Source organism: Notothenia coriiceps, unplaced genomic scaffold, assembly GCF_000735185.1.
Source record: "Notothenia coriiceps isolate Sejong01 unplaced genomic scaffold, NC01 NC01_scaffold00002725, whole genome shotgun sequence".
NCBI classification, from domain to species: Eukaryota; Metazoa; Chordata; class Actinopteri; order Perciformes; family Nototheniidae; genus Notothenia; species Notothenia coriiceps.
Genome location: NW_011335426.1, coordinates 42306 through 68346, shown reverse-complemented (window position 1 = coordinate 68346; position 26041 = coordinate 42306). Strand labels below are relative to the sequence as shown.

Below are 26041 nucleotides of genomic sequence, written 5' to 3'. Positions count from 1 at the left end.
GTTTGGGAAATAGAATGCAACATGACCTTTTTACATAGAAACACTTCAAAAGGACCCTTTTTTAATCTTTTTTTTTTTTACATTTAAACTTAAAAAAGCAAGAATCCTGCAACTATGCTTTCAATAAGCCAACACATTGTTGGTGGTTATTATACAAGGTGCAGTGGATTACATCATGGGAAATACCAGCAACATTTTGGATGTCACTTCCCTGTCTGGCCCAGTGGAATTGAGGGAGTGTTTGCAATGATCCTTATACTCTGAACAGCACCTCAGATGATACACCAGTGTGTGTCGAGTTCTGTCGCCCTCTGCTGGACACACACTCCGTAATTTCTTAACACCTCATTGGTTGGCAGCCCGGAGCATGTGACAGGATGAAGCCATGTCTGGAAACCAAAAGTTACATCACTCTCGGAAAGTTACTAACTTTTTTCATTTTATGACAAATTATCACATGACTTTTCCGAAAAAAAAACAGCATCCCATGACTTAGAAAAACACTTTAAGTATATTCTGACTGATCAGCTGCAGGCATGTTTTAATGTGACTGCAAATAAGCTTTGGATGTTTTGAAGAGAGAATGCTTGATTCTTGACATGCAGTTCTACTGCGTAGGCCGTGTGTGTGAGTGTGTGTGTGTGTGTGTGTGTGTGTGTGTGTGTGTGTGTGTGTGTGTGTGTGTGTGTGTGTGTGTGTGTGTGTGTGTTCAAAACGTATTTTTAAAAATTAAAAAAATATTTCAAACATGAAATCATTCTTGTGTGGAACGAAATAAAAAAAAATAAAAAAAATGGCATAAAACATATTATTGTAATGAAAAATTGTAGGGTCCAATAACTTGTGCATCTGAGGGCTAAGAAAAAAAATGGAAAATACAATTACATTTAAATTAGATTGACCAAAATGTATTATTGTCACATTGTCAACCTAAAAAACCTTCATAACCATTAATACAACTTTGGATTAATTAAACTTTTGCTGGTTGAATATTGAGCTTATTGTTGCATGATGGTGACTTCACACTGCACTAGAGAAAATATTTAAAAAATAAATTGGGGGGATATTTTTTAGTTTTCTAACATAAAACCCTACAACACAGTAGGCCTATTATGATATATATATATAAAAACTCATGATTCATATTCATACTAAGGATAAGATGTGGTTTATTGAAACCGGAAGACGAAGATAAGAGAATCTGTGAATAATGAGGTTCCAGATTTAGATCTAATATCTCAAATATCTTTTGGACAATCGATGTTTGTGTTTTTTTTAATAAATACAAAGAAAAGTAGGGAAAAAACCCTAATGATAGAAATGTGGATCACATTGTAATTTAAAATGCTGCATGAAAGTAGATTATGTTTCATTTGGGTAATGTTTTTTTTTTTTTTTACAATAAAACACATATTTTGCTTTAAAACCACATCTCACCACTGATAAACTGGGACATATATCAGTCCTTCTTCTCCTCCTCTGTGTACCCGGTGCTCAGCTGCCTCTGCTCCACCACACTTGGTCAGACATGGCAGGCCATCAAAAAATCAACTTGCTCCCTCTCCACCTGTTCAAAACACTATTAATCTGCTGCCTTCCAATAAAAGGCTTGGCTCTCAGCGAGGAGCCAATAGAGAGGCATTAAAGCCGTGAGACCCAGGCCAATCCCAGGCTGCATTCTAATATGGCCTATCTTTATCAAGGTGCCACTCCATTTCCAGATACTGCTTATTTATGACCTCTGAGGAGAGCGCCGGCGGCAGGCATGCGTCTTTAGCAGAACAACTCAACCTGAATCCAGAGGGCTCGCCTGCGACATTAGATATGGGATTATCACAGAACACACTGTGGCTGAGAAGAGGTGAAGAGTTTATCTGCGTTTTCTGATGTGGTAGGAACTTTTGTAAACACCGGGACTTTAAAATCGCTCTTTGCTATTTGAATATCTGGAAAGAAAGTGGGTTTGATCCCAGATCCAAGACCTCGCCTGTGGGTGAGGAACTCTGTGTGGGCCTATCTGAGTTCTATTCCTGCTTGGACCTTATTGGATGTGTCACTGGAGTCAGAGTTACACTACCTCCCATGGATCCAAACATCCAGGGGTCTTTCCTGTTCAACAACAGCCTGAACCAGTTCTCCTCTGAGCTCAAGGCCCCGGTGTGCCAGTACTCTGTGCCCAACTCTTTCTACAAGCTCAACCCGGCTCTGAACAGCCAGCTGCAGCCGGGGACGCCGCACACCATCAGCGACATCCTGAGGAGCTCCATGATGGGGATGGGCGCCACGGGGACCACCACCCTGCTGTCCGGATACTCCACCATGGGGGGGTTCAGCCCCTCCGTCAGCAGCACCTCCATGTACTATAACCGAGACTACAACTCCCCCCTCGGCGGGTTCTCCAAGCCCGGCGCAGAATGCTCCATGAAGGGTCGCAGCTGCTGGGCGGAGAGCGGCTGTGAGTGGAGGGGGGGGCGGCAGCCGTGCACCAACAGTGAGTCTCCATNATTTTTCTGGAAATTATTGCGATAAACGATAATATTGTCGGCGCCGTTTTAAGACCATTTTAGACATAATGATAATATATAATAATAATTCAAGTACATGATGTACTTGAATTATTATTATATATTATCATTATGTCTAAAATGGTCTTAAAACGGCGCCGACAATATTATCGTTTATCGCAATAATTTCCAGAAAAATTTATCGTCCAACACAATTAATTATCGTGACAGGCCTAGTTGCCTCTCTTTAAAGCACCTCAGCTCACAAATCAGCTGAATATGGTTAACAACCCCCTCTGCTACTTAAATGACCACATCCATATCCCAGAAGTTTAATTGACTTGATGCTATACTCCGATTAAAAAGTGTTCCTTTTTTAGCAGTGTATATAACATAGGTCTAGTCTTTTTTGGACATTTAAATGTGTTTAAAAAAGCCACTGTGCAAGCTAGGTAGTTAACGATAGCAAGTTAGCTGACAACAAACATCTTTTAAAAAACAAATTACAGTGTACAAAGTAAACACTATCCAGCAGTGTAACCGTTACAATATGAGTATTATCTGCTGACTTCACTGACTCAGTGTCCATTCAATCTGAAGTATAAACAGAGCCAGGAATCCCTTTTTACTGTGGTGATTCACTACGGGTCAACTCTGACACTGACACCACAGACCTCTAGCAGCTGTGTTAGCATGGGTAACATTAGGGAAAATGTGATTTTAGCATTATTTTCTGTCTAATTGAGAACTAACACCAAACTAATACAAAGTGAACATACTACCAAACAATGCATCACGTAATAATGATCAGTCCAGCAGCGGTATTCCAGTAGTATAAACTGCTGCTTTCCTGGCCGGTGATACAGTATACAGCAGTGTTGTGTTTACAGTGAGAGCCTGTAGCAACAGTACGGATTCTAACTCACGGATCTGGCCAAGTTAAAGACAGTCGCTCCATTCAGAAACAGCAGAGGACACAGGGTGAACCGTATGACACCTCCCCTCCACAAACACACTCAGTCATGACTCCATGACTCCTGATTCCAGTTTCCTCAATAGTTTACGTATGACAGCTTCTCAAGATTATAGGCGAAACATACGTTTCCTACTTATGGTTAATTTGACACAACTGAAATTGTGAAAGACTGAAGAAAATGTTTTTTTTTCTTCATTGTGTTTACCACAGTATTTATCATAAAGTAAAAATTAGACCCAGAAGAGACGAAGAAAACCTCCCCAATTAATGTATTTGATGCACACTTACTCTCAGTGGTATAAGTACTCAGACATTTTACTCAAGCAATAGTAGAAACAGTCTATAAATACTCTGTTACAAGTAAAAATCGTGCATTTAAACTCTCACGTAGGTAAAAGTACAAAGGTATTGGCATCAAAAAATACTTAGAGTACCAAAGGTAAAAGTACGTATAGTGTGTAATGTCCCGTCGTAGAATCATATATTATATTAGTGGATGATTTATTTGTATGCAGTAATGTGTTCATTACAGCTGTTAAAGATGGAGCTACTTTAATTCAGAAATCCTTTATTGGTCCCACAATGGGGAAATGTACATCATTATAACAGCTGATGTTGCAGATAAATGGCTTAGTAGGCTATGCACAGAAAGTAAAAAATAAATAAAAATAAATAGCAGGTACACCATGGTAATTACTTTATTACTGAATGTGTAAAGTAACTAGTAGCCTAACTCATTTGGTCAAATAAATGTAGTGGACTAGTATGATATACAAAGTACAATATTGGCACCGAAATTGATGTGGGGTAGAAGTATAAATTAAAGTAGTATAAAATTAAAATGCTCAAGTGAAGTAAAAGTACCCCAAAATCGTACATGAGTAAGATACTTGAGTAAATGTACTTTACTATGACACCACTGCTTATTCTGTTAACTTTGGTAATTCTGTCTCGCGCCACTCAGGTCTTTCTTTGCTTTTCTTATTGAGATATATGCAACATTGTTCTTCATTTTTACCTAAACATTTCTGCTATATGATATTTTATTCGACTGTATTCCACCATTAAGTTGTGTAGGCTGTATACAGGGGGAAACAGCTATCTGCTCACAGTGAAAAGCGACGCAGGGAAACGGCAGGAGAGTGGAGTGATGCTGCGTGTGACCCGTCCGCTAACTCCCACAACAAAACCGTTACACACTGGCCGTGTCCCCGCCTGGTCCCCAGTCGACCTCTGAGAGGCATGTAATCCCCCAGCCAACACACACATATGGGATTAAGGTCAGGCTACTTACGCTCTCGGTCTGGGGAAGCCCATAGATAACAGCACGTCCAGGTTGGAGCCACATTTCACTGAACCTGCTCGGTTCTGCCGTAGCCTCCGAGGGAGGATTTTACTGTAGAGGTCCTCTTTGGCAGCCATGGTCCACTGGGTACCCTACTCCGCTACAAACCCGATACAGTCCACCACCACACCTCCAGCTAGTACATGAGCGTCGGCCGGGTCCGCATGAGTGAGAGGGGAAGGCAACAACACCGAGCGGAGCTGAGAGCAGCGCTGTGCGGCCAGGCAGAGCCCTGCTACGCCGCCCACTGGAGGAAACTGCAAATTAATTAGACCTGCTCACTGAATACACACAGTAGCCTACAGGAAAACAGTACACAATATATGAGAGGGTTAAAGGAAAACATGATAATATAATGTTATTGGCAGTGGTGTAAAGTAACTAAGTATACTAAAGTACTGTACTTAAGTACAATTCTGAGGTACTAGTACTTTACTTGAGTATTTCCATGTTATGCTACCTTGTAATACAACTCCACTACAATTCAGAGGTACATTTTGTACTTTACTCCACTACATTATACAGTTATTTAGCAGATATGGATTAATGATCAATTACATATGATCAATTATTAATTAAATAAGACTAAAGTTACACCTGGATTCAATTTACATGCTACTCAGTAGTAAAGCAAATAATACAACATTTAAAAAAAAAACAAAAAAACATTTGTTCCACCTTTACAGGGCTTGATAAACACATTGATGCATCAATGATTATAATGAAAATATATAATATATATTATTCTGAAATGGGCAAAGCAAGTACTTTTACTGTTGGTAACTTAAGTATATATTTAGATGCCAAACTTTTGTGCTTTTACTAAGGTAACATATTGAATGCAGAACTTTTACTTTTAACAGTGTATTCCTTCACTCTGGTAGTTGTTCTACTTAAGTAAACGATCTGAGGACTTGACCCACTTCTGCTTAAACTAGTTTGAACTACTGTATAGACTATATTTATGTACAGGTTGAATAATGTTGCTTTGAGAATTGGAATTGGCATGACTATTACAGGTGAACAATAAAACTGAGAAAACACTGACAACGATACAGTTGCTTTTAATTTGTGTACAAAAATTACATTAATTATACAAAGATAATATCTATAAAATATCACAAGTAGAAAAATAATTACATAATTTTCACATTACTGCGATTGATATATTTGACTTAAGGTCATTCTCGTGCAGAACCTTACATTTCCATGTGATCATCATTGTCATATAATCTGAAATAAAAATGTAAAATATGCAGACTCTCTTATTGTCCAGAGATCAAGTGACGCAAATCCTGATGGATGATAAAGCACCATTTGATCAATCTGATTAATAATTACACACAGTATCCCCAAAGATTTAATCACCTAATGGCAACCCTGATTTTTCTTTTTTTAACAATGGCTTTCTTATATTTTCATGTATCAGAATACCTTTATTCATCCCACAGAGGGGAAATTTACACATTTGATCATAAAACAATCATGATCTCCGCTGTCTGTTTTAGTAATAAGGGCTATGAAATGATATCGGGCCTCACTGAGGGTTGCACTCTGCCATATCCAGCTGATGGCCATGAGCTGGCCTCGGGTAGCCCTGACTGAGTCGTGGGGAGATGTGAGGCTAGTGTTGGCCGCCCACAGTGCTGGCAGATGGGTTGTATGGAGCGATGACACAGAAGACACAGCCTGCCTCCTGGAAAGCTTGCCTCATTTCCACCTAGTGGGAAAAACACAGACTGCATTAAACAGCATTGATTCACAACTAAAGTACACACTCAGAATTTGCAAACTATAACAGGTTAATTACTGTTAAATCTTAAGACCTCAAGTCCAAGATCCTGTCAAATGACACTATATGGAATTATAAAAAGGCCTGAGCTTTGACATACTGTGACGTTAGGAATAGTTTGGATCTACTAACAAAACCTCGCAGAACTTGGGATTTGCTGCTCCACTGCTGCCTCGATTGGTTCATTTTATTTTATTTATGACTCTGATGTATCTGAAATAACCCTTTAAACAACACAAACTACTAAGCATCCTGCAACCTTCATGTTCCGCAAGCAAGAAATGCCGTTTTTGTCAAAGATGGCTTTAAAAAGAGCATCAAAAAAGGGCTTTTTGACAGCAAGGTAAAGTGAGAATTTATTCTAAACATAACCTACACTTAAACTGATAGTGATTTATTTTAGGTGTCTAACAAATATTTAACCCTCCCTATTTTTGGGTGTTGACTTTGCATAAGAAAAATATAATTGTATATATGGCGAAGTTTCAATTGATTCTAAGCTCCAGATGTTTTTCGATATTACGGACTAACTTTGGCCGCAGCAATTAGACACTGCACGCTGACATAATATTTGTAGTTACTTTGAATGTTGAATTTAAAATTCTGTTGAAATTTAAAAAAGGTATAAATGCAGAAAAAAGAAAATAAGGAAATGTTACTTTAGATTTGAAGTCATCCAAATACTATTGTTACGATATACGATACGATAATACTTTATTGGTCAGATCAAGTCTGAAATTTGAGTTGCGTCACAGCAGCTCCATGTCCAACATCAACAAACAAAGTATCCAGACACAATACATGAAACACAAACAACAAACATTTAACATAACAGCACAATCAGTGAGAGAAAACATGCTCAAAGAACCTTCAGCGTGCATTTGATCTGGGATTTAGCTCTGTATTTACTGTGAGGATTGACTGATGCACGAAGGAGTGCTTCAGTCTGACTTTATTTAATCGTGGGACCCTGTATCTCCGATTAGAAGGTAGCAGTTCATATTCACTGTTCAGAACATGGTTTGGGTCAGAGATGATGTTGTTGGACAGCCTCACTAGGTTGTTATGATAGGCTGAGTCATAGAGTCTCTGACAGGGTTGACCAACAATCTTTGAGCAGATTTTTAACAGGTGGAGCAGTTTTGATTTTAAAGCTGCTGACAAACATTTGTACCAGGTAGTATTGCAGTACTGCAGAATAGACAAGGTCACAGATGTAAAGAACAACAGAAGAATTTCTCTGCTCTCCCCAAAAGACCTAAGACGGCAGAGTTGTTTCTGCCTTGCTTGACCTTTTCCAGCTCTGTTTCTACCTGGACAATTTACAATAAAGGACTTTTCTTTAAAGTTACTTTGGTGTCCTCCCTGCTTTGCTTCCAGCGTGACAATGAAGGCAAGTAGTGAAAGACAAGCAGATGGTTCGCCCTTTGAGTGAATCAGTTTCAAGATTCCAGGTTGGGGAGTAATGGATTACATGTAACGGGATTACGTAATCACGATACAAAAACGGTTGCTTTATTCCCTTTTATAATTGCATTACTACTTCCTGAACTGTCTTTTGAGAGGCAGGTTTTATACTAAATCTCTTTCCTGTTACATAATACACTTCAGTAAAAAGCGTATTACATGTATTTTCTCTTATATGTATTTCCTAAAGTTACTGCAAGTAATCAGGTTACTTTATCTTTATATTGTGATGCTCAGATTAAGCTACTGATTGCATTATTTCACAGGTGAATGGTCATTGTTAGTGATTGCATTTTTAAAGTGACCTTTCCAACCCTCCATTTACGCATCAGACATTGCTCTTCAGCCGTTCACCAACACTACTGCAGTTCATTGGACCCCCAATCAAAATGATAACATCATGTTGGAGTTTGACCTGCAAAGACTCCTTTCTTTTTCCTACAATTCACCTATCAAATAACTTAATTTACTTCCACCACATTTTTCTGTTGTCAGTCCTCCAATGTCCCATTTTATAAATCCTTTATTTCATCTATTATTTTATGTTGTTTTTTTGTACACTGTCGAAATTTGAAGGCGGACACTAGGGACCACTGACGTTAGTCTTCTATCCTACTTGTATTTTGCACACCTTTCCTCCCCCTTTCATATATATGCCTATTTCTTTCATGCATTGTAAAATGACTTTTGCCGCAAAAACCATATTGGGACCAAATAAGGTTGAAAAAGATGAACCATTTTCTATTTAAATGGCTTCATGTGTCAATAGTTCATGCTGTCTGATGTTCTGCATGGAGGTTACAAAACACTGAGGTTGGCACTGAAATGTGTTGTTACATCAGGCAGATTCTTCTGCAGATGTAATCTTCAAGAAAGGATTTAGGATTGAACAAAAACCCATTCTTGATCATGTTGTGGTACATAACATGACGGTCATTGTTGGCAGTGTGTCACGGCCCAAACTGCCCCTGTGTGTCCCTGTTTGTTCCCCTGTGTGTGTGTGTGTGTGTGTGTGTGGAAGCCGGGGTGTGGTTTACCTTGCAGGCAGCAGCCTGATTGCACTCACCTGGCCGACCGACTCAGCTGTCCCTCATCAATCCAATCATGACACAGCATATCTACTCCAGTCTCCCAGCAACTCACCACCAGATTGTTCACCAGTGGTATTGCATCCTCCTGGCTGCTCAGTTCAGTTATCTTGTCTGAGTGTTTTTCTGCACTAGTTTCTCCTTGTGCTTCCAGTGCCATCCCTCAGCCATCGACCACCAGAGCTTCCAGCCAACCTGCCTGCTTCTCCCTTCACCATACCTGCCTGCCTTGTTCTCAATCTAGCCTGAACTGCCTACTCTCCACTCCGGACCTCCATAGTCTCCAAATCTGCCGGAGTTTCCGAACAATAAATCATTTAAACATCTTAAGTCATTGCCTGCGCCTGGGTCCTGCATGTTTAAAACAAAATCCTAACACAGTGGGTCACAAACCACACAAACTCAGCCACCTGCCATGGGACACGACAGACCTTTAGATATATTGGGTTCATTTATGTATTCTGTATTCTGTATATTGCATGTGTTTTCAAACTCTTGTTCTTCTCATTAAAAAATAGTAAATAGATATGACAAAGTAAGTGATTTGTATTTATCTTTGTCGCTAAATATACTCAAGTATTGAAGCCTTTATGAAACCAAAGCACCCCCTTGTCTAAAGGCCTCATTCAGAGAGAATTATAACTTGAATATACTGTTAACTTCCTCCAAAATGTGGAAGCTAATGGTTTCAACATTATCTCTGTAGTCCAACGCTGCAAAGAGAAATACACCTTGCAAAGGCTCTTGATAACGTCAAATGTAGGTCATTTAATCCATTTCTAAATAGCATATTAACTGTAAAGCAATATTCAAACCCTTACCAAGATATGGTATTATTATAATATCTTTTAAACTTTATCCATTTAATTTGTTTGTTTTTGGGTTGAATTGGGAAAGGGGGTAGGGATTTGGTTTTGAAGGTCACCTATTATGCAAGATCCACTTCTTCATGTCTCTTCTACATAACCATGTGTCCCCTCTGTGTAAAGACATTCTGAAAGTTTCAGGAACAAAGATTCTCTCTCTTTTTGTCCTGATCCATTTCTATAAAAACCTGTTAGAAAATGAGCTGATCAGATTTTGGCCACTGTATGATGTCATAACGATTTTTTGGCTTGTGTGACCATTAGCCAATCACCAACCAAGGTAACCCCCCCCCCCCTTATCACCTGAATCTCTTCCTAGAGCACCATTGTGTTCTTTTTAACCAAATCTCTCTCAGAGGGGCGTGGGGAGGGGCTCCTTATTTTCATATAAAGTAACAGACAGAGAATCAGCTCTTTTGAAACAGGGTGAAGCAGAGGGGATTATGGGATGCTGCCATGATCTGTTTGGTGTTTGGAGCCAAACACTTCAGAGACATGTTTCATATCTGAGACCTCTAACATATTGATGAAAAACAGTATAATAGGGGACCTTTAAAGACTGTAAGGGGAATCAAGAGCCCTTTGACATTAGTTGATGAAGGTCATAATATGTGTGGAAAAACTAAAATGACATGTTTGTTTAGAAAAAGGGACGCCTCTGGGCTTGCTTCAGGGCAGGAGAACTCGCACCAAGATGTCGTTTGAAATGCTTTTATTGGTTTAGTGCATATAAAAGTTAGAAAATATCCCAAAACTGAGATCACATGTTTCATTCCTTAAATAGACATTAGGTTGCTAGACTTAATTACAGAGGCTAAGAGGCTAAATTACATCAGTAAATCACTAAATCAACTACTAACGAATCAATAAATATTCCTCCGGTCTGTTCTGTGGGAGAGAAGGTCAGCAGAAATTATAACATCAATGATGTCAACATTAGGACTAATCCTTTCTACAAAACAACTTGGCGAATATCTATTTCCTAATTAAGATCGGGATTCTCTGAGTCATAAACAAATGAATGAGTCCCCCTCTGAACCATCATTGTATACTTATGTTCTAATGATGACCTTCAGTATTAAAAATTCATAAACGCCAGACGCCTTATGGCCGAGGTCATCCCAATCAGTCACAATCAATGGTAGCATTACACAACCAGCTGTAGATAAGATTAGGTGACACACTGTTGCTATTTCTGTGACATGTTCTGCAGATTTGTTACATGATTGACAGGAGTTAGTCAACAAATGTTGTTTACACCCTCATGGTGTTACTGTACATGAGCGTTTTCTCTTGAGGAAGTAGATACAGGTATTCCACGAAACAGACAGACAGAGAAGATCAACATTTCAGAACCCATGTGTTCAGTAAACATATTTAAACTGATATCTAAATATCCATCTATTCTTAAATTAAGTAAGAGTCAGGTCTATGGTCAAGAGCAAAACAAGAGCAAAAATAGTAGGACTATAACAAAATGTTTAAAAAAAAATGAAAAAATAAAGAGAAATATGAATAAACAAAAAAGTTTTTGTAATTTAAAGTGAACAGATTTGAAAAGCGGTGGCATTGAACAGAATTGTGCAAAATATACAGATTGATTTGCAGGGTTTACAGCAGGGGTGTCAAACTCAAATACACAGTGGGCCAAAATAAAAATATGGGTACTAGTCGAGGGCCGGACTGGTTCAATGTTTATTGCAAAACTTATTGAAATGAACTTATTGCACATATTAAACCTGGAACTAACAAAGCTTAAATTATTGCCAATAAAAACAACATTAAACATTAAATAATCAGTTGCATTCATTTCTTATGGCTCTATCTGCAGCTTTTCTGGAGTCATTTCTTATGATTACATTTTTCCACAGGCCAACAGGCCGGAAAAAAGTGCAGAAGGAAACAAGCATTAAACTCAGGTTGCTCTGTGATGCTAGTTTAAGCCAGATACTTGGCATCTCATCTTGGGTGCAAGTCCATCAATGTTTGGGGTCAGGCTCTGAGCTGAGGAAATCCTCAGTATTGAGTGAAGGTGTGCGTGCAATATACCGGCGGGCCAGATCTAATAGTAATTAAAAATTATATTAATTATTAAGGGCCTGATTTGGCCCCCGGAACTTGAGTTTGACACATGTGGTTGACAGTATTAAAACGAACAAGATGTGCATTAATGTTATTTATTCATGCACTGCTGTGACCCTAAGATGCACTACACTGTTTAAATATGAAATATCTATATGAAACTGTTTCTTAACCTGATTTACGCTACCTATAAAGATTGGTAAATTTGAACTTAAATAATCACATATCTAATTGATCGTTTTGTGATATTTTGTGTCTTCATTCTATTTCTACAGGTTAACGGTGGCATGTTTGTGATTTTGGCGACACCTGTCTGTATTCATGGTGAAATATAAACTGCACACAGTTCCTTTTGGTCCCACTAAGAGGCAGTGCTGCACTGCTTAACATCTGCAGGACAAAGTCTGTGAAAGGGAAATAAGTTTGGCACATTGCATCTCTTTCACAGACACAACAGTCGTTTGTTGCAGGGAATGTATCATCATTTTAATATACAAACAATTACAGCATCACAACTCCAATTACCAACATTACAAATATATTATCAGACTTTTTTGGGAGTGAAAATTGCAAATGCTAATTGTTCCTTTCCACATCTGTTCTAGCTTGCTGCTCATCTGGACTGTGATTCCCCTGAGAGTAATCTGAGGTGTCAGGGTGGAGGGTGAGGTGGTCATCTCCACATGAAGATGGACTGCAGAGAAGGAGAGAGTTGTGACCTTTGGTTGCTGATCCTCCAGCCAACCTGTTAAATATTTAACTTGGATGGGAGAGCTGAGGCTTCTGCTTCAGGAATCCAGCAGGCGTCTGCAGACTAATATCTCCGGACTGAGGGAAAAACATGGGAGTGTGGATCACTGATAAAGCTCCCCGCTTAACGGAAGCTTTATACTTTCTCTTTAGTTACAGAAACACAGCTGAAGTTCTGCTGGGACTGAGGCTTTAAAACGGAAATCAGTAGCTACTACTTCTCTTGGCTTTGCTGCAAGGCTTTCCTCATACTGGGTGAGTATGGTGCTGGAAGAAAACATGGAAACACTGAGACTTTTGAACTGTGTGTGTGTGTGTGTGTGTGTGTGTGTGTGTGTGTGTGTGTGTGTGTGTGTGTGTGTGTGTGTGTGTGTGTGTGTGTGTGTGTGTGTGTGTGGGCATGCATCTGTATTCAGAAAAAGTTGTTCTTGAATATAAAGATGGACTTTGCAAAGTGACAGGTGAGCAATAAAGCCATGTCATAGAAAGCCCTCCAGACTCTTTGTTCCTGATGTGAATGAGGTAAAAACGGTGAATAGATAGTGCTGTTATGACATGTGTGTTATTCAGGTCTTTGAGATGACTATGGAAATTGTCTCTTATTCCCTCACACGTGAAACACTGGAGGGAGGTGCCACTGCGCCTGTGCCTGTATGGGAATCTCTATTATTTCCAGCTGTGGATGGAAACTATTACGGAAGGGCCTTCTCCCTGATGAGCTTTAAAGTGCATGCTTACACACACACACACACACACACACACACACACACACACACACACACACACACACACACACACACACACACACACACACACACACACACAAACTTGGGAACATAAGCCACACACACACACACACAGAAACTTGGGAACATAAGCCACACACACACACACACAGAAACTTGGGAACATAAGCCACACACACACACACACACACACACACACACAGAAACTTGGGAACATAAGCCACACACACACGCCTACGGACCCTCAGTCAAACATTCAGACCCACGCTGAATCATTCACCGAAGATAAAAGACACCCTGTTGGCCCGAGAAAGAAAAGAAAGAAAGAGGGAGGGAGAGGGAGAGGAGAACAGCAACGGTCCCTCCTTCCTCTTCATTCACTTCCTCTGCACTGAGGAGACCTCACTGCTCAGCCTGCACCCGATTGTAAGTATTGCACCAATTATTTTACAACACAGACAACTTTTTCCAGCTTGCCATGAGTTTGATTTTGGTGTTTCCATGTATTTTGAATGACTATTGATTTGGAAGGCAGCTGCGTCTGGCACAGATTTGAGCATCATGTTGTCATAATTTGAAACCTCTGAGACAAACAAGATAAGGGCTGTTTGTTATCTGTGCTGTCATCGTTATTGCTGTTTCTTTTTGAATTTTCAGGACGTTGTTATGTAACAGTTGTGGATTTACTTGTCAGACTTTACTGTGTCAGATGCCAATCTTTTACTTCAAAATCGGCTTCATGTTGTGGCTTCAGAGGTTTGAATGTTTTCCAGTGAGAAATGCACTTTTTATCACCAAACTTTTCTAAATAAGAACAGCAGTTACCATGGGGATTTATGACTATATCAGGCATTGTTAGCTGACGTTGTGACCTAAAGTCCCCATGCAAGGCTCAGACCGAAAAATGTTGTATACCGCTAAAAGAAACCGTGATTCTTGTGTTTGTTCACAGAAACATTCCTAAAGTGCTACCTCAACCTGTGGTATGAATGACACTGTATGACGTCCAGACCTACTTATCTGTCTTCATGGTTATGGTGTTGTTTTTGTTTAAAAGTCGCCTCATCCATCTCCAGCTTCATTTAATCCTGATTTCTACAGACTTGCTGTCTCTTGTTTTCTCACAGCAAAGGAAAAAAGCCAGGGGCTCTACTGTAGTCGCCAAACGATGTAGCTTTTGGGTAACAGATTTATGTCATGGTTAATTCACTCACAGGAATCTTTTTTAATGAGCTCCTCTTGTAAAATACTGGCACATACCACTCAGTGTGAACGGACAGTGTTTGCCATAAATCATACCTCTCTCCTCCTGATCTGACAATGTGTCGCTGTAATAAAAAAAGTGAGCTGGCATTGGTGAAGCCTTGTGTTTGTTTAGTGAAGAGACAGACAAAGCGAACAAGGATCCAGTGTGTGGAGAGGTGTCAGGGTCCAGGCCAAAGTTTCAATCGCCTCTTGCGTGATTACCTCATTTAGCTGCAGAGTGACAGGGTGTCAGATGTGGTCACAGCGGGGTGAAAGTCTGCTCCTGCGGGACACAGATTATCAGGGGAGCCTCATAACCTGCACTTCCCAGCGTGGCCCTCAGGTTCAGCGACTCAACTGTTGGCAAAAACAACCCTGTCAAGAGAGCGGGCTGTAAATGGATATCTGCCCCGAGTTACGCTCCACCAAGCCAGACCACTGAATTATTCAAAAAGAGCTGAGTCCTTACATTTCAAGCTTTAACTGCACATATTCAGCCATAGCCTACGCCATGTCCTGTGAGTTTATAACTGCAACCCAAGGTGAATGAGTATAACAGCTGATTGCATTTGTTAGTATACTGCTCACCTTGTCTGCTGGTGATTCAGCACCAAAACAAGCCTGTCAGCACTTAAGATTTCAGGTCTGTATTGGCCAGCAATGCAGGCTAACTTGAAATCCTGCTTTTATTTGGGCAAGTATTATATAGGAGGATTAGAGACATGACTCTTTGACTGCTTTTGGCATGCTGCTGGAATTTGAATGCTGACCTACGTATCTGTGCAGATACAGTACTGCATCTCCTGATTTGAATAGTTTGAACATCCTTCAGTCTCTGCTATAATTCATTTAACAGTATTGCTTGTGTTTGTGTGAGAAAAGTCAGCAGGACTCAGCGGTGTACTGGAGTTATGACTCTGAAACACTTTCAGAGCTACTGGAACAGAAAGAGCTCCTATTCTCTACTTGTAGCCTCCACATAAACACACACACACAAAAGCAAAAAGGAGGAGAGATTAAGTCATGAGGGGGTGTCATGGAGTCATTGGGCAGTGTCTGGGCGGTGGAGGTGATTAACTATTTGCATTCCCCTTTGGTTAACCCTGTGAAATATCACCTCATCACAACAATAGGGCTGCTTCACCCCCGAGCTTACAAGGCAAGAGCAGAGGGTGCTTTTTCAACGAGGGCCCGAAAGTGGGTTGCTATGGCAACGCTTGTCAACCGGGAAGTCCTGCACGGAGGAAGGCAGGGCGGAGAGTAAGAGAGAGAGAAAGAGAAAGGGAGAGATTGTGTGTCCTGGTCTGGAGAGTCTCAGTTAGAGAGCAGCGTGGGTTACGAGCAACACTCACAGAAAGAGGTGTGAGTTCACTTGTTGGAGCCACTTTAAGGTGAGTACACTTGGTATGTTTAAATATTAGGGACTGATTTTAAACATTGACACTATAGAAACTAATTTGTCGTCAGCTTGTGAGTAAATGTTGAGTAACCTGTCTGACGGCTCAGGACTGCTCCACAGGATTAGTGCTGCAGACCTGCCCACAAGTACATTGTCTGATTCTGCCGTGCACCTGAAAACAAGTTGACCCATGTTTTGATGTTGAAATCTGTGGAGGCAAGATCTTGTGTGAGTTACATAGTGAGAGAGGGCACTGAGGGCACCTTGTTTCCAAACATGTGATCCCTGGGCGCACCTGCCTGCAGAGCCTCTGAGAGTCTGACTTTATTTTCCCATCCTGCTGCCGATTTCAAATGGCCTGAAATCAGGACCATCCAGTCATCACTGGTGGCTCCCCTTACTGTCAGGGTGATTTCCACAGCCGGCTCTGATTCCCTTTGTAATATTACTGAGGGTCCAGCTGCCAGACCTCATATCCACAGGCTGCACTCAGCTTTGAAGATGCAAAATGACAGGCATGAGGATTTGTGAGATTTTGAGTGATTTGTGTTTGTATTTTCTCATGCTCTGTCCGACACATTGCATTATGGTTTTACTCTAACAGATCCACCCTAATAAGGACTGATCCTGGATGATTAGAAGTGTGTTTGTTGTAAAGACAGGTTTGATAAACTTCAGCTCAGCGTTGGGTTATTCTCCCAGAGAGAGGCTTTGATTTATTCTCCTCCTGGGAACACATTGCCTCTCCATTGACAAGAAACACTGACTCCTCCTGTTGCTCTGACTGGAGGAGCACCATACAAGGAGGTGACATACTTCCCTACTGATAAATGTGTGTATCCCCCCAATAACTGCATATCATAAACTAGCAGCTCCAGAACCTTGTATGGGCCGCACATCTGCTTCGCTCGCAGGGCAGCATGGTTGCGTGATCAAACCTCACAGGACCTCTAACGTCTCACATAACTACTGAGTGACTCATTTAATGTGTTTAGAAATAAATACCCCCTGTATTTATTCAGCAAATGTGCTCGTGATTACCTTCTTACCACTTATTAAGGCAGGATTTATCCATGTTTTATGACCCTGTTACGCAACTTTTAAGGCTACGGTGATAATTTGTCTGTGCAAATGCTTAAAAATACTTTACCCTTCAGTCTATCGTGTTGTTCAATCAGGAAATACACACTTTATCAGAAGATCAGACTGTGTATATGCTTTTTGAAGATTGTAGACAAGTGTTTAATGTCAAATGCAATGCAGGTCAGTGCTCTCCCAAACAACATGACCACCTTATGCAAATATTGAGCTTGTATTTTGGCCCGTGTCCTTAATTTGTGTCAGCAGGACTTAGATCCGTTCTTCTGCAGTAGTTCCCACCTTATGAAGTCAATCATTAACTCAGCACTTCTCCTCACCCTGCACACGGAAGCAGAGAACAACACTTGTGCTGATAAATGGAGATGTGACAGTTTTATTTGGTTTATTTAAGTCTCAGGACTCTCTGTCATTGTCCCAGCTCATTACTGACACATTCTCAGAGGGCACTGATGATGTATGGACATCATGATTCTCCCTATGACCGCAAATCACTACTTTACTAATAGTGCACCAACAAATCACAAAAGGGTCAACAGTGTGTCAGGTTTCCATGAGGGTGTGTGTGGTCACCTTGGCAGCCCTGTTCTTAGAGAGAACAATGCGAGGAGCTCTGCATGTGGAGGAGAATGAGGTCATCGTAGGTCAGGGGTTTCTCAGTAAGACCCAGTCACATCATCCTAAGGAAGGAAAAACAGACTTTTGATGAGTAATGAGAGTTGAGAAATAGTGACCTCATAGCTAGCTCACTTGCTATCACCGTAGAGTGAATGGTTTTGGTCTTTTCTCCCATTTTCAAGGTTTGCAAATTTGCTGTTTCCATTGCATTCAGGTTTTTGTTGCTATTCCGGACCATGGAAACCTCCCTTTGTGATTCAGAGGAATCACAGGGGTGTGGTGAAGTTCACTGACCTTTTAGCTGCTGAGTAGGGCTGCTCTGGCTCAGCAGCTTCAGATAATAGTCTGGTTCCTCATCCGCTCCCTTTGGGTCAGAAAAGGATACGAAAAAAACCTTTTGCTTCACTAAGTAAACTTTTTTCTTTCTTTTTCAAGTTTATCACAACACAACTTTTGGATTTCATGACAGAGCTGTTCGAATTCTGTTTCTTGAATGAGCTTAACATTCGGCCCTGTGTTTCTTTCGAGACCGGATGTGTTACCCTGGGGACAGATGCAGATATTTTCATACTGATAACCCCTGATTCTCTCTTTGGATGTCCTCAGTTACCCTGTGAGGGACTAACTTTACTTTAGGGACCATTTACTTGTTCACTTACAACATTCCCTGCAACATTTAGCTTATTGTATTTTCTCTGACATGTATTTCGTTTACTTCATCTCCATTACTTACTTTTATTCTACTCTGTTTCTACTTGCACTATTTTATTGTTTTTTAAATGAGTTGTATTGTTTTAGGTCTTATGTTTCACTGTTGGAGGAGCCTGGGACTTAAGGTTTTCATTGCCATAACTACACTGTAGCTACTGTGCATATGACAACAAAGCCTTTGAGATTCAAACATGGCTAGAATGCAGCATAAGAATCACTGCAGTCAGATGGAAATATAAAACGCAGGGCATCATCTCATCCTCTGCTGAGGCCTTTTATGGCTCCTTCCATCCTAAACTGATCCTGTGGTGATAATGAAACTCTCACCTAGCAGGGGTTTAGCTAATACGTCGGGCTATAAAGTTCATACATTTCAAACAGATAGCATCAACACTCTCACGCAGTTTCTGAGCCCTGTCTCCATGCGAAAGCTTAGCAACCTCGGCTGTTGAGTCTCGGTAATTACGTAAAAATGCACTGGGCGTCCGGAGCCACCCCAGGGAGAGCCAGACTTCTGGACAGGGATTTTCTTGCTAGATATCATTACTGATTTGTCCTTATTAGGTAGGATCCTGTTTGGTGCTCTTGAAGGGGGAATGCATGCACCACTGAGACATAGAGCAATGTTATGACATGAGTTTACATCAGGATGCGGCATCGATGAAACATTTCTGGCTGCTGAGTGGAGGGAGTTCCATGTCAATGTTTACAAAATCAGTTTAAAGGACAAACAAAGAATGCTCCATGACTCTAGAAAATATTAAGACACATATCAGTTGTTCTTTACATAACACACACGATCAACTCAGTCCGTCTGGGAAATAGAAAACAGGGGTTTCAGCAGTTGTCAGTGTCACAGAGTTGCTTTCACTGCAGGCATTCCTTTCAATACATGTAATACATTGCAGTGCGTATCAAAAGGGAATTTCGTCAATTTTACACTTATTGAATTAATACCCAGTAGGAATATTTGGCCTCAGAGAACAATCGTCAATTTTCTTCTATTGCTTCTGGAGAGAGCTTTCTAAAGTAAAAGTAAAAAAAGGGTCAGTCATGCCTTTTATCTTGGCTTGTTCCTGAAACTTGAAATGGTTAACAGAAGGCAGAACATCTAGGAGTTGAGAAAGTAAGCTATTAGGTTGCATTTTAGGATTTTACACATTACTAGGGACTAAAATTCAGAACATCTTCTTCACCGCTGCTTCAAAATTGACCATTTCTCATTGTGTTTCCTGTGATTCCCTACATGTTATAAAAGTCCTATTATTTGTTGGATTGCACCTTTTTTAAATATACATTTTATTAATATCATTTTTCATATGTTTTCGAGTTACCAATCCTAGTTTGAAATGAATGGGTGTGAACAAAGCTGCTATATTTAAAAAGAAGTAACTCCTTTGTTTGCTCTTAAGAATTCCTGTTTTAAAGAGGCCTGTGTGGAGACATACTCATAAAAAGAAGTCAAATAGTTCCTCGTCTAGGTTTTTGTTCATTAATGCGATGGGGCCTTTTAAGTGAATAGCAACCTCCTGAGGAGATATCCTGACTTAATAAGAACCAGCAGGTAATACGCATTGTAAATGAGATTACATTAAGCCATCATTTGTTAATGTGGCTTATTTGCAATGTAGTCTATTGTCAGATGGATAATCAGCAGGCTGTGATTGCTGTGGGCGATGATAGGTCATCTGTCAAGCCTGAGCAGTAATGGTATTGTAGCAGGCACAATCCTCCGGTCCCCATATTTCTCCCGTTATGTAAGGCAGTTTGTTAGGAGATGATGACTCACATGGAGTGACATCGTTTTTCTGGAAAGAGGAGGATTGATCCTATCAGTGCATGCTCTCTGTGCTGTGTCCTAACCCTGTGCACAGAGACACAGTTAATATAGGCTTCTTGGAATTGGCCACAATAATTATAGACCCTAATGCACAGTTGCAAATGCCACATGGAGAACTCATTAGTGCTAATTGGGTTGGGCAGCTCTCAGCATGTAGTACTAGTAGCCACACTTGATCATTAGCTTCTTGCCAAGCTGCATAACCATAGCTTGCACCATAATACTGATACGGTTTCATTACAATCTGTTGTTTTGCTCCCAAGATAAGATACATTATATCCACACAGTGCACAAAGACTTAACCACTTAACCTTGGTTTTACAGTGCAGGGTTACAGGGGCTGAATGGCGTTTGTGGTTCCTATGCCTGCAAAGTTATTATTGGCCATTTAGCCACTGTAGATGAGAGGTGTCTGCCGCATACAGGAGCAGAAATGGCCTCCCCCTCATCCTCCCCGTGCCTTTGAAGTTGAAACAGCAGCCCCTAATCTGTTTTCTGAGGTGCAATTGATTAGGAGCTTCGCTTTCAGTAGCAGACCCTCTCCATCATTCAGTCCAGCTTATTAGGGCATTGTATGAGTGGGAAAGTGAAGCAGGCTTGTGAGTCACACTCGTTTTTTGGGTGGGTTTTTCCTTAGTACCAGGGGAAAGTGACGCCAACTTTCCGTCTTCTGAATACTGGTGGGCTGGAATAATGGAACAGTTGTGTCTGGATACAACATGTGATTTATGACTGAGAGGCTTTGTGGAAACCCACACAATAATGACTCAAAGGGTTAAAAAAGGGCATGCTGAAAGATTCAGAATAAATATGTATGATATACATTGGAAATCTGCAAAAACAATGTAACCGATCTACAACTCTCATTCAACAATGCCCTTATCTACACACAATTAAACAAAGGGCTTCACATAAAACTGTATTTATGTCTGTGCTCTCCTCTTTAAGACTGTGTGATAATATGACGTGTCTGTATTTCCATGAAACATCAGGATAGAGAAACATTTGAAAATGTGGTGACCGATTGAAGATTCAAAACAGATTACTTTTGTGTTTGAATCTAAATAAATGTAAAATCTGCCACAAAGAAAATGAAAAACAAAAACCTTATCATCATGTTCGGACAATACTCTTATCTTAAAGGGGTTGTACATTTCCCTTTTTATAAAACACAGTTTATTTTCATGATGATTATTGCAACTCCTCTAGAAACTTTGTACAATTGAAAAGAAAAAAGTGCAAGTTCATATATAAATAGTGTGAATTTTCTCATGTCTTTGCAGATTCTTTTGATGCTGGGCACAAGCATTTCATCTCTGTCACACAAGGACCAAAACTGATCACATGCAGTCTCAGGTAATACTCTTTAATTACTCTAAATGTTGACTTTCCCATTATCGCATATTACACATCCCATATCAATTAAACAAATCCCATTGTCTTGAATAGGCACATTTAACGCCTCAATATCCAGGAGAACTACTCATGAGTGTCACAAAGGTTAGCCCAGAGTCAACACAACATGCCTTTAATGCAGATAGCAGTTCTCCACGAGGCTCAGAAGCTTTCCCATGACCCCTGGGAGGACCACGGCACCTGATTCAAATACATACCGTGACAATAGGAGAGCTAGACTGGCCGTCATGGACGGGGGGAGTAAAAAGATCACTATGGAGACCGCTGCTAGCACGGCTGGACTTTGAGGTTGACATCGGCGGCCCCCTTCCCAACCTCCCCGCCCCCTGGCCTGCTGAATAGGGAGTTAATGGGCTCATAATGGTCCTCTCCTGTTTCAGTGCCCCCACTCTGCACCTTGAATGAGACCTTTCTGCAGTTGTGGCTAGAGAGATGATGAAGTTGGTGGAACACCACTTCCCACTGGTCCTGCTTTAAATAAATTAGGGGCCTTTTCATCAGAGGGTCCCCCGCTGAGGCCAGTTTTTCTCTGGAGAATAGTTAACAAGTTCACATGACCTCCCGTAGAGAGCGGTGTTTACCCGGCCGACAGGAGCACATGACAGGAGCAGAGTTCACACATTGTTTTTGTTCATCCATATTTCTCATTTCCTCTATGTTTAGCAACGTGTGGAGGTGGTCGGTGATCCAAATGGCTCCCGGGTCATCTTCTCCGGGGATGATGGACTTGCCTCAGGCCAGCAGATCCTGACTTCTCCAGTGATGACCCATGAGGTGGTGATCATCTCCCCTGGGCTCCCCACGCCTCCTCTGAGCCCTTTCCGCTCTATGGGGTTGTCATCTGGGGAGTTTAAGGTATGCACAGAAGTTTCCTGGAGGCTGTGTTTAGTAACAATGGTTAGAGGTTGGAATTCAGTAAACAAGTGCTCCTCCCTGTGGAAAACTGATGCATGACAGCCATGGATATGTTTGGAAACCATTATTAAATATCTTTAATTCTGCTCATCTCAAGGTGTCAGAAGTGAATGGAAATGGACCAACAAATCTCAGCTTTGGATCTTATTATGGTCCAAACCAAGGGCAAGGTAAGGTACAGTTTTTATAATCTGTGAATAACAAAAGTCAATTAAAGCGCTAAGGAAATACATTTTTATTTTACATTTTAAATGTGTTAAGACTTTAACTAGAATTTAATGATTTCTTCATGTAAACATGAGGCTGGAAACATTAACTTTTGATACAATGTTTGAAGAAAATGTTATTCTAATGGCTCTTGACAATGTAAGTGTGGAAAGAGCAAGACATTTCGATTTGAATGCATAATCTTAAGGAAATGTATAGGTGTTAAAGAAGTGTCAAAGCAGGGAAATTAAATGATGTGAGGAGTAGAAGATTGTCGAGTAGAAGAACANGACCAACAAATCTCAGCTTTGGATCTTATTATGGTCCAAACCAAGGGCAAGGTAAGGTATAGTTTTTATAATCTGTGAATAACAAAAGTCAATCAAAGCGCTAAGGAAATGTGTTAAGACTTTAACTAGAATTGAATGATTTCTTCATGTAAACATGAGGCTGGAACAATTAACTTTTGATACAATGTTTGAAGAAAATGTTATTCTAATGGCTCTAGAAAATGTAAGTGTGGAAAGAGCAAGACATTTTGATTTGAATGCATAATCTTAATTAAATGTATAGGTGTTAAAGAAGTGTCAAAGCAGGGAAATTAAATGATGTGAGGAGTAGAAGATTGTCGAGTAGAAGAACATTGAAAGGAGTTTAATATTTAAGTGTCATTTGATTTGTTGTCCTGAAATGGAATTAGATAAAGTGTTGAAGAAACAGCTCATGTGTAAGCCCCAGAAGTAAATTGTGTATAAACAATGAAAGCTTAGCCAATCTTTTGTGGTGGTGACCTGAGGCCTGAAAGGATTTGATGGTCAGTCACAGCGTATTCATTTAAAAGAGTAAAGTGTTTAAAAGGAAGAAGTGTATTTAAAAATATCAGTTTACAAGTATCCACTTAAGAAACTTGTAGAGTAAGAGATTACAACTGTCAAAGAGTAAACAACATGCAGTTAAAGTTTCAGAAGAAGTGTAAGAGGTACGCAATAATGTGGACTGCTTTTGTGTGATGTGTAAGAGTTTGAAAGTAGACTCATGTCTGTATAACACACCTAAATTCATCTGAAATGTATAATAAAGGGAAAAAATATACTAAATTTGGTTTTGCAATATGATTCAGATGGACTGTCCAATGGCGTCCAAGGCCACATCACTTTACCACGCAGCAGGACTCCCACCAGAGAGGAGAGGCTTATCAAGTTCTCAGGAATTGGCCCAGTAGATGAAACTGGGATGCCCATTGCCTCCAGATCAGTAAGAACAAAATACATTTGGTTATCAAATATGTGTTCTTATACTTTTATTATTTTTCTGCCTACATTCTCAACAAACTGCGTCAAGAAAAACTGTACATTTATGTCGATTTGACAGGTTTATGTTCTTGCTTCATCCATTGTTGCTGTTTTTCTCTAGCTCTAATTCCCCAGATGTGTTTACCTTCTGCACTCTACCTTTTATTCTCAAACCAGAGTGTGAACAAGCCCAGAGACTGGTACAAGAGCATGTTCAGACAGATTCACAAGAAGCCAGAGGGTAAGGACGCTCCTCCTCCTCTACTCAAACACAACACCACAGTGAATTCCTCTCTGTCAGTGTCAGGTATTATGGAGGGGATCCAGCAGACAAGCAGATTATTGGAGAGGCAGAATAAGACATGATCAAAGAGCACAAAAGTCTTATGTCATCTCTGTGTTTTGGCTGTGATAATAATCCAGTCACTTATCTAAACCCCAGGCTGTTCATTTGTCTCTATAATGTGTTGCGTAATAGAGACACATTCCCTGTTATTTGTGTGGTTAATGGCACCACATTGCATGCAGCACTGAGGTGCTTTGAGCCACTCTGGATTAGTTTTGTTTCAGCAGAAAATGTTAAGCTCTTTGCAAGTGATTTCTGTTTTGGACAGACTATTGGATTCCAAAGGAGGGCTTCTGCATCTGACTGAGGTGCTACCGATGATGTCTCGTAGAGCAAAGACATTCATTTCACATATAGCCTACTTTACTTACTTTTTATGTAGGCCTACAACAAATATGATCAACTTTTAATGATGGGGGAATCAGACAGTAGATTCAAGATTAAAAAGCTGTTTAAACAATAATATACCAGTAAAATATCTAATCATGTAATATTGATATTATACAACACTTTGAAAGGCGTCATTCTGCATAATCAGTAACCTACTTTAACTTTGTAACTAAGTACATTTTGCTTAAATTACTGTATTCATAATACTTTCACTAACATCACAATATACCACTTTTCACAATATCTAATATACTACACAGTGGTTTAAAATGTAGGTCTTACTATAAGACAAATCAATCGGTATTGCATGTGAGTAATTTGAAAAAAATGACATGTATTGATGATTTTTCTTACAAAGTAGCCGACTTCAGTGTTACCGTCTAAAAAAAGTCTCTCTGTTGTACTTTTAGAACCTGAGATGGAAGATTCAGACCGATGGTCATCTGAACGTAAGTGAATCAACCAAAGTCCACATTGTTATCCTGCAAAGTTACACAACCACTTGTTTCTTACTTAAGACTGATCTTCTCTGGTCACATGATCTGCAGGAATCCAGTTATCTGCCAACATCACAGAAGAAAGTAATGAAGCAGACAAGAATCTCTTCAGGCTAACACCTTATGGAGCCCTACCAGACTGGTGAGTTTACACTAGTTTGATGGCTTCAGGGTCACAGGGGGGATATTGCAGCGGTTCTGAAACTTTTGAAGTCCACTTAAGATGGTTGAAACATTTAATCTAAATGATGTGTTATGCCACTGTCAGCTGCCGCTAACTGGTTGAGGATAGCTAGTTTATAGCATATCCCAGCAATGCACTAGAGAGAAAACAGGCAAGCTGCCAGTGTGTGTTGTCATATGGCCAGCCCAGTCTAACGGCATTTTGTGTTATAGTCACGAAATTAATGTAATCTTCACCAACACGATTTTCGCATTTTTTTCGTGTCAC

General features: G+C 40.2%; 2 protein-coding genes across 10 annotated transcripts in view; both read left to right on the top strand.

Annotated features, from left to right (window-relative positions):
• Positions 1–1974: 1974 nt before the first annotated feature.
• Positions 1975–9421, top strand: LOC104940827 (homeobox protein Nkx-6.3-like). The gene is made up of 2 exons (XM_010765815.1): positions 1975–2491; positions 9327–9421. Exons 1-2 carry the CDS (start codon positions 2083–2085, stop codon positions 9419–9421), a joined length of 504 nt encoding a protein of 167 aa, XP_010764117.1. The 5' UTR covers positions 1975–2082.
• Positions 9422–13103: 3682 nt separating this feature from the next.
• The window catches only part of sorbs3 (sorbin and SH3 domain containing 3), a 23104-nt gene continuing 10166 nt past the window's right edge, over positions 13104–26041 (top strand). For 3 of the 9 annotated variants that reach the window (XM_010765810.1, XM_010765808.1, XM_010765807.1), the window contains exons 1-8: positions 13762–14042; positions 21811–21883; positions 22607–22798; positions 22956–23028; positions 24186–24319; positions 24535–24598; positions 25504–25542; positions 25642–25732. In XM_010765810.1, the coding sequence (XP_010764112.1) occupies positions 21872–21883; positions 22607–22798; positions 22956–23028; positions 24186–24319; positions 24535–24598; positions 25504–25542; positions 25642–25732 (605 nt within the window). In that variant the 5' untranslated portion in view covers positions 13762–14042; positions 21811–21871. Of the gene's footprint in view, positions 13126–13761; positions 14043–16133; positions 16253–21810; positions 21884–22606; positions 22799–22955; positions 23029–23361; positions 23407–24185; positions 24320–24534; positions 24599–25503; positions 25543–25641; positions 25733–26041 lie in introns of those variants that run through there. The other 6 variants (XR_797832.1, XM_010765803.1, XM_010765805.1 and 3 more) reach the window with 5 other exon arrangements.